Below are 9,946 nucleotides of genomic sequence, written 5' to 3' on the forward strand. Positions count from 1 at the left end.
AATGACAGTATATAGAGGATTATTATATAGTAGTATCAGGGTGTGAGGTATATAATGACAGTATATAGAGGATTATTATATAGCAGTATCAGGGGTGTGAGGTATATAATGACAGTATATAGAGGATTATTATATAGTAGTATCAGGGGTGTGAGGTATATAATGACAGTATATAGAGGATTATTATATAGTAGTATCAGGGGTGTGAGGTATATAATGACAGTATATAGGGTATTACTATATAGCAGTATCAGGAGTGTGAGGTATATAATGACAGTATATAGAGGATTATTATATAGTAGTATCAGGAGTGTGAGGTATATAATGACAGTATATAGAGGATTATTATATAGTAGTATCAGGGGTGTGAGGTATATAATGACAGTATATAGAGGATTATTATATAGCAGTATCAGGAGTGTGAGGTATATAATGACAGTATATAGAGGATTATTATATAGCAGTATCAGGGGTGTGAGGTATATAATGACAGTATATAGAGGATTATTATATAGTAGTGTCAGGAGTGTGAGGTATATAATGACAGTATACAGAGGATTATTATATAGTAGTATCAGGGGTGTGAGGTATATAATGACAGTATATAGAGGATTATTATATAGCAGTATCAGGAGTGTGAGGTATATAATGACAGTATATAGAGGATTATTATATAGTAGTATCAGGGGTGTGAGGTATATAATGACAGTATATAGAGGATTATTATATAGCAGTATCAGGGGTGTGAGGTATATAATGACAGTATATAGAGGATTATTATATAGTAGTATCAGGGGTGTGAGGTATATAATGACAGTATATAGAGGATTATTATATAGTAGTATCAGGGGTGTGAGGTATATAATGACAGTATATAGAGGATTATTATATAGTAGTATCAGGAGTGTGAGGTATATAATGACAGTATATAGAGGATTATTATATAGCAGTATCAGGGGTGTGAGGTATATAATGACAGTATACAGAGGATTATTATATAGTAGTATCAGGAGTGTGAGGTATATAATGACAGTATACAGAGGATTATTATATAGTAGTATCAGGGGTGTGAGGTATATAATGACAGTATATAGAGGATTATTATATAGCAGTATCAGGGGTGTGAGGTATATAATGACAGTATATAGAGGATTATTATATAGCAGTATCAGGGGTGTGAGGTATATAATGACGGTATATAGAGGATTATTATATAGTAGTATCAGGAGTGTGAGGTATATAATGACGGTATATAGAGGATTATTATATAGTAGTATCAGGGTGTGAGGTATATAATGACAGTATATAGAGGATTATTATATAGTAGTATCAGGGGTGTGAGGTATATAATGACAGTATATAGAGGATTATTATATAGTAGTGTCAGGAGTGTGAGGTATATAATGACAGTATACAGAGGATTATTATATAGTAGTATCAGGGGTGTGAGGTATATAATGACAGTATATAGAGGATTATTATATAGTAGTATCAGGAGTGTGAGGTATATAATGACAGTATATAGAGGATTATTATATAGTAGTATCAGGAGTGTGAGGTATATAATGACAGTATATAGAGGATTATTATATAGCAGTATCAGGGGTGTGAGGTATATAATGACAGTATATAGAGGATTATTATATAGCAGTATCAGGGGTGTGAGGTATATAATGACAGTATATAGAGGATTATTATATAGCAGTATCAGGGGTGTGAGGTATATAATGACAGTATATAGAGGATTATTATATAGTAGTATCAGGAGTGTGAGGTATATAATGACAGTATATAGAGGATTATTATATAGTAGTATCAGGTGTGTGAGGTATATAATGACAGTATATAGAGGATTATTATATAGCAGTATCAGGGGTGTGAGGTATATAATGACAGTATATAGAGGATTATTATATAGTAGTATCAGGGGTGTGAGGTATATAATGACAGTATATAGAGGATTATTATATAGCAGTATCAGGAGTGTGAGGTATATAATGACAGTATATAGAGGATTATTATATAGCAGTATCAGGGGTGTGAGGTATATAATGACAGTATATAGAGGATTATTATATAGCAGTATCAGGGGTGTGAGGTATATAATGACAGTATATAGAGGATTATTATATAGCAGTATCAGGAGTGTGAGGTATATAATGACAGTATATAGAGGATTATTATATAGTAGTATCAGGGGTGTGAGGTATATAATGACAGTATATAGAGGATTATTATATAGTAGTATCAGGGGTGTGAGGTATATAATGACAGTATATAGAGGATTATTATATAGTAGTATCAGGTGTGTGAGGTATATAATGACAGTATATAGAGGATTATTATATAGTAGTATCAGGAGTGTGAGGTATATAATGACAGTATATAGAGGATTATTATATAGCAGTATCAGGTGTGTGAGGTATATAATGACAGTATACAGAGGATTATTATATAGTAGTATCAGGGGTGTGAGGTATATAATGACAGTATATAGAGGATTATTATATAGTAGTATCAGGTGTGTGAGGTATATAATGACAGTATATAGAGGATTATTATATAGTAGTATCAGGAGTGTGAGGTATATAATGACAGTATATAGAGGATTATTATATAGCAGTATCAGGTGTGTGAGGTATATAATGACAGTATACAGAGGATTATTATATAGTAGTATCAGGGGTGTGAGGTATATAATGACAGTATATAGAGGATTATTATATAGTACTATCAGGGGTGTGAGGTATATAATGACAGTATATAGAGGATTATTATATAGCAGTATCAGGAGTGTGAGGTATATAATGACAGTATATAGAGGATTATTATAGTAGTATCAGGAGTGTGAGGTATATAATGACAGTATATAGAGGATTATTATATAGCAGTATCAGGGTGTGAGGTATATAATGACAGTATATAGGGTATTACTATATAGCAGTATCAGGAGTGTGAGGTATATAATGACAGTATATAGAGGATTATTATATAGTAGTATCAGGGGTGTGAGGTATATAATGACAGTATATAGAGGATTATTATATAGTAGTATCAGGAGTGTGAGGTATATAATGACAGTATATAGAGGATTATTATATAGCAGTATCAGGAGTGTGAGGTATATAATGACAGTATATAGAGGATTATTATATAGCAGTATCAGGAGTGTGAGGTATATAATGACAGTATATAGAGGATTATTATATAGCAGTATCAGGGGTGTGAGGTATATAATGACAGTATATAGAGGATTATTATATAGTAGTATCAGGGGTGTGAGGTATATAATGACAGTATATAGAGGATTATTATATAGCAGTATCAGGAGTGTGAGGTATATAATGACAGTATATAGAGGATTATTATATAGCAGTATCAGGGGTGTGAGGTATATAATGACAGTATATAGAGGATTATTATATAGTAGTATCAGGGGTGTGAGGTATATAATGACAGTATATAGAGGATTATTATATAGCAGTATCAGGGGTGTGAGGTATATAATGACAGTATATAGAGGATTATTATATAGTAGTATCAGGTGTGTGAGGTATATAATGACAGTATATAGAGGATTATTATATAGCAGTATCAGGGGTGTGAGGTATATAATGACAGTATATAGAGGATTATTATATAGTAGTATCAGGGGTGTGAGGTATATAATGACAGTATATAGAGGATTATTATATAGCAGTATTAGGGGTGTGAGGTATATAATGACAGTATATAGAGGATTATTATATAGCAGTATCAGGAGTGTGAGGTATATAATGACAGTATATAGAGGATTATTATAGTAGTATCAGGAGTGTGAGGTATATAATGACAGTATATAGAGGATTATTATATAGTAGTATCAGGGGTGTGAGGTATATAATGACAGTATATAGAGGATTATTATATAGTAGTATCAGGGGTGTGAGGTATATAATGACAGTATATAGAGGATTATTATATAGTAGTATCAGGGGTGTGAGGTATATAATGACAGTATATAGAGGATTATTATATAGTAGTATCAGGGGTGTGAGGTATATAATGACAGTATATAGAGGATTATTATATAGTAGTATCAGGGGTGTGAGGTATATAATGACAGTATATAGAGGATTATTATATAGCAGTATCAGGAGTGTGAGGTATATAATGACAGTATACAGAGGATTATTATATAGTAGTATCAGGGGTGTGAGGTATATAATGACAGTATATAGAGGATTATTATATAGCAGTATCAGGGGTGTGAGGTATATAATGACAGTATACAGAGGATTATTATATAGTAGTATCAGGGGTGTGAGGTATATAATGACAGTATATAGAGGATTATTATATAGCAGTATCAGGAGTGTGAGGTATATAATGACAGTATATAGAGGATTATTATATAGTAGTATCAGGGGTGTGAGGTATATAATGACAGTATATAGAGGATTATTATATAGCAGTATCAGGGGTGTGAGGTATATAATGACAGTATATAGAGGATTATTATATAGTAGTATCAGGGGTGTGAGGTATATAATGACAGTATATAGAGGATTATTATATAGTAGTGTCAGGAGTGTGAGGTATATAATGACAGTATACAGAGGATTATTATATAGTAGTATCAGGGGTGTGAGGTATATAATGACAGTATATAGAGGATTATTATATAGTAGTATCAGGTGTGTGAGGTATATAATGACAGTATATAGAGGATTATTATATAGTAGTATCAGGGGTGTGAGGTATATAATGACAGTATATAGAGGATTATTATATAGCAGTATCAGGGGTGTGAGGTATATAATGACAGTATATAGAGGATTATTATATAGCAGTATTAGGGGTGTGAGGTATATAATGACAGTATATAGAGGATTATTATATAGCAGTATCAGGAGTGTGAGGTATATAATGACAGTATATAGAGGATTATTATAGTAGTATCAGGAGTGTGAGGTATATAATGACAGTATATAGAGGATTATTATATAGTAGTATCAGGGGTGTGAGGTATATAATGACAGTATATAGAGGATTATTATATAGCAGTATCAGGAGTGTGAGGTATATAATGACAGTATATAGAGGATTATTATAGTAGTATCAGGAGTGTGAGGTATATAATGACAGTATATAGAGGATTATTATATAGCAGTATCAGGGTGTGAGGTATATAATGACAGTATATAGAGGATTATTATATAGCAGTATCAGGGGTGTGAGGTATATAATGACAGTATATAGAGGATTATTATATAGTAGTATCAGGGGTGTGAGGTATATAATGACAGTATATAGAGGATTATTATATAGTAGTATCAGGGTGTGAGGTATATAATGACAGTATATAGAGGATTATTATATAGTAGTATCAGGGGTGTGAGGTATATAATGACAGTATATAGAGGATTATTATATAGCAGTATCAGGGGTGTGAGGTATATAATGACAGTATATAGAGGATTATTATAGTAGTATCAGGGGTGTGAGGTATATAATGACAGTATATAGAGGATTATTATATAGCAGTATCAGGGGTGTGAGGTATATAATGACAGTATATAGAGGATTATTATATAGCAGTATCAGGGGTGTGAGGTATATAATGACAGTATATAGAGGATTATTATATAGTAGTATCAGGGGTGTGAGGTATATAATGACAGTATATAGAGGATTATTATATAGCAGTATCAGGAGTGTGAGGTATATAATGACAGTATATAGAGGATTATTATATAGCAGTATCAGGGGTGTGAGGTATATAATGACAGTATATAGAGGATTATTATATAGCAGTATCAGGGGTGTGAGGTATATAATGACAGTATATAGAGGATTATTATATAGTAGTATCAGGGGTGTGAGGTATATAATGACAGTATATAGAGGATTATTATATAGCAGTATCAGGAGTGTGAGGTATATAATGACAGTATATAGAGGATTATTATCTAGTAGTATCAGGGGTGTGAGGTATATAATGACAGTATATAGAGGATTATTATATAGCAGTATCAGGGGTGTGAGGTATATAATGACAGTATATAGAGGATTATTATATAGCAGTATCAGGAGTGTGAGGTATATAATGACAGTATATAGAGGATTATTATCTAGTAGTATCAGGGGTGTGAGGTATATAATGACAGTATATAGAGGATTATTATATAGCAGTATCAGGGGTGTGAGGTATATAATGACAGTATATAGAGGATTATTATCTAGTAGTATCAGGGGTGTGAGGTATATAATGACAGTATATAGAGGATTATTATATAGCAGTATCAGGGGTGTGAGGTATATAATGACAGTATATAGAGGATTATTATATAGTAGTATCAGGAGTGTGAGGTATATAATGACAGTATACAGAGGATTATTATATAGTAGTATCAGGAGTGTGAGGTGTATAATGACAGTATACAGAGGATTATTATATAGTAGTATCAGGGTGTGAGGTATATAATGACAGTATATAGAGGATTATTATATAGTAGTATCAGGAGTGTGAGGTATATAATGACAGTATATAGAGGATTATTATATAGCAGTATCAGGAGTGTGAGGTATATAATGACAGTATATAGAGGATTATTATATAGTAGTATCAGGTGTGTGAGGTATATAATGACAGTATATAGAGGATTATTATATAGTAGTATCAGGGGTGTGAGGTATATAATGACAGTATATAGGGTATTACTATATAGCAGTATCAGGAGTGTGAGGTATATAATGACAGTATATAGAGGATTATTATATAGTAGTATCAGGGTGTGAGGTATATAATGACAGTATATAGAGGATTATTATATAGCAGTATCAGGGTGTGAGGTATATAATGACAGTATATAGAGGATTATTATATAATAGTATCAGGAGTGTGAGGTATATAATGACAGTATATAGAGGATTATTATATAGTAGTATCAGGGGTGTGAGGTATATAATGACAGTATATAGAGGATTATTATATAGTAGTATCAGGGGTGTGAGGTATATAATGACAGTATATAGAGGATTATTATATAGTAGTATCAGGGGTGTGAGGTATATAATGACAGTATATAGAGGATTATTATATAGCAGTATCAGGAGTGTGAGGTATATAATGACAGTATATAGAGGATTATTATATAGTAGTATCAGGAGTGTGAGGTATATAATGACAGTATATAGAGGATTATTATATAGCAGTATCAGGGGTGTGAGGTATATAATGACAGTATACAGAGGATTATTATATAGTAGTATCAGGGGTGTGAGGTATATAATGACAGTATATAGAGGATTATTATATAGTAGTATCAGGAGTGTGAGGTATATAATGACAGTATATAGAGGATTATTATATAGTAGTATCAGGGGTGTGAGGTATATAATGACAGTATATAGAGGATTATTATATAGCAGTATCAGGAGTGTGAGGTATATAATGACAGTATATAGAGGATTATTATATAGCAGTATCAGGAGTGTGAGGTATATAATGACAGTATATAGAGGATTATTATATAGTAGTATCAGGGGTGTGAGGTATATAATGACAGTATATAGAGGATTATTATATAGCAGTATCAGGGGTGTGAGGTATATAATGACAGTATATAGAGGATTATTATATAGTAGTATCAGGGGTGTGAGGTATATAATGACAGTATATAGAGGATTATTATATAGCAGTATCAGGAGTGTGAGGTATATAATGACAGTATATAGAGGATTATTATATAGTAGTATCAGGGTGTGAGGTATATAATGACAGTATATAGAGGATTATTATATAGTAGTATCAGGGGTGTGAGGTATATAATGACAGTATATAGAGGATTATTATATAGTAGTATCAGGGGTGTGAGGTATATAATGACAGTATACAGAGGATTATTATATAGCAGTATCAGGGGTGTGAGGTATATAATGACAGTATATAGAGGATTATTATATAGTAGTATCAGGGGTGTGAGGTATATAATGACAGTATATAGAGGATTATTATATAATAGTATCAGGGGTGTGAGGTATATAATGACAGTATATAGAGGATTATTATATAGCAGTATCAGGAGTGTGAGGTATATAATGACAGTATATAGAGGATTATTATATAGTAGTATCAGGGGTGTGAGGTATATAATGACAGTATATAGAGGATTATTATATAGTAGTATCAGGAGTGTGAGGTATATAATGACAGTATATAGAGGATTATTATATAGTAGTATCAGGAGTGTGAGGTATATAATGACAGTATATAGAGGATTATTATATAGCAGTATCAGGGGTGTGAGGTATATAATGACAGTATATAGAGGATTATTATATAGTAGTATCAGGGGTGTGAGGTATATAGTGACAGTATATAGAGGATTATTATATAGTAGTATCAGGGGTGTGAGGTATATAATGACAGTATATAGAGGATTATTATATAGTAGTATCAGGGGTGTGAGGTATATAATGACAGTATATAGAGGATTATTATATAGTAGTATCAGGAGTGTGAGGTATATAATGACAGTATATAGAGGATTATTATATAGCAGTATCAGGGGTGTGAGGTATATAATGACAGTATATAGAGGATTATTATATAGTAGTATCAGGGGTGTGAGGTATATAATGACAGTATACAGAGGATTATTATATAGTAGTATCAGGGGTGTGAGGTATATAATGACAGTATATAGAGGATTATTATATAGTAGTATCAGGGGTGTGAGGTATATAATGACAGTATATAGAGGATTATTATATAGTAGTATCAGGGGTGTGAGGTATATAATGAGAGTATATAGAGGATTATTAGTTTGAGTATTGGAGGTGTGGTAGAGGGAGCTATTTGTATACACATTACTATTTTGAATGTCTTCACTGCACATAGTGGATGTCCTGTCCTGATTGGCCGGCCGCCATTTCTTTGTGGACCTCTCTATGAGTTCGTACTCATGTTTTGTCTCCGGCATGATGGCGGCATATTTCCGCGTTTTGACCTCTAGCGTTCATTCTCGGTTACATAGTCCGGTCAGTGAATGTCTCCGGGCAGCGGCTGAAGGTGAAGTTCAGTCCCGGCGATGGCGGCGCTCGGAAACCGGGTAGCTAGACTTGTTCTACCCCTGCTGGGGACCCGGGCCCTGCATACGTCACAGGGAAACCCCGCGGCCAAAGTAGCAGTGGTGCGTATAGTGTAATAACTTATCTACGATGTGAGAGAGAGAGATATATATACTGTACTGAGAGGATGACCATATATATATACTCTGTACTGAGAGGGTGACCATATATACACTGTACTGAGAGGGTGACCATATATATATATATATATACACTGTACTGAGGGTGACTATATATATATATACACTGTACTGAGAGGGTGACTATATGTATATATACTGTACTGAGGGTGACTATATATATATATACTGTACTGAGGGTGACTATATATATATATACTGTACTGAGGGTGACTATATATATATATATATATATATATATATATATATACTGTACTGAGAGGGTGACTATATATATATATACATACTGTACTGAGAGGGTGACTATATATACTGTACTGAGAGGGTGACTATATATATACTGTACTGAGAGGGTGACTATATATACGGTACTGAGAGGGTGACTATATATATATATATATATATATATATACTGTACTGAGAGGGTGACTATATATACTGTACTGAGAGGGTGACTATATATATATATATATACTGTACTGAGAGGGTGACAGTATATATATATATATATATATATATATATATATATAGTCACCCTCTCAGTACAGTATATATATATATAGTCACCCTCTCAGTACAGTATATATATATAGTCACCCTCTCAGTACAGTATATATAGTCACCCTCTCAGTACAGTATATATAGTCACCCTCTCAGTACAGTATATATATATAGTCACCCTCTCAGTACAG

General features: G+C 32.5%; 1 protein-coding gene across 2 annotated transcripts in view; it reads left to right on the top strand.

Moving 5' to 3' along the window:
• The first annotated feature begins 8,998 nt into the window (after positions 1–8,998).
• Positions 8,999–9,946, top strand: part of LOC142674697 (glutamine amidotransferase-like class 1 domain-containing protein 3, mitochondrial) — a 13,379-nt gene continuing 12,431 nt past the window's right edge. The window contains exon 1 of one of the 2 annotated variants that reach the window (XM_075847210.1): positions 8,999–9,176. In XM_075847210.1, coding sequence (XP_075703325.1) covers positions 9,075–9,176 — 102 coding nt within the window. In that variant the 5' untranslated portion in view covers positions 8,999–9,074. The remainder of the gene's footprint in view (positions 9,177–9,946) is intronic. The other variant, XM_075847211.1, reaches the window with a different exon arrangement.

Source organism: Rhinoderma darwinii, assembly GCF_050947455.1.
Source record: "Rhinoderma darwinii isolate aRhiDar2 chromosome 2 unlocalized genomic scaffold, aRhiDar2.hap1 SUPER_2_unloc_1, whole genome shotgun sequence".
Lineage (NCBI taxonomy): Eukaryota > Metazoa > Chordata > Amphibia > Anura > Rhinodermatidae > Rhinoderma > Rhinoderma darwinii.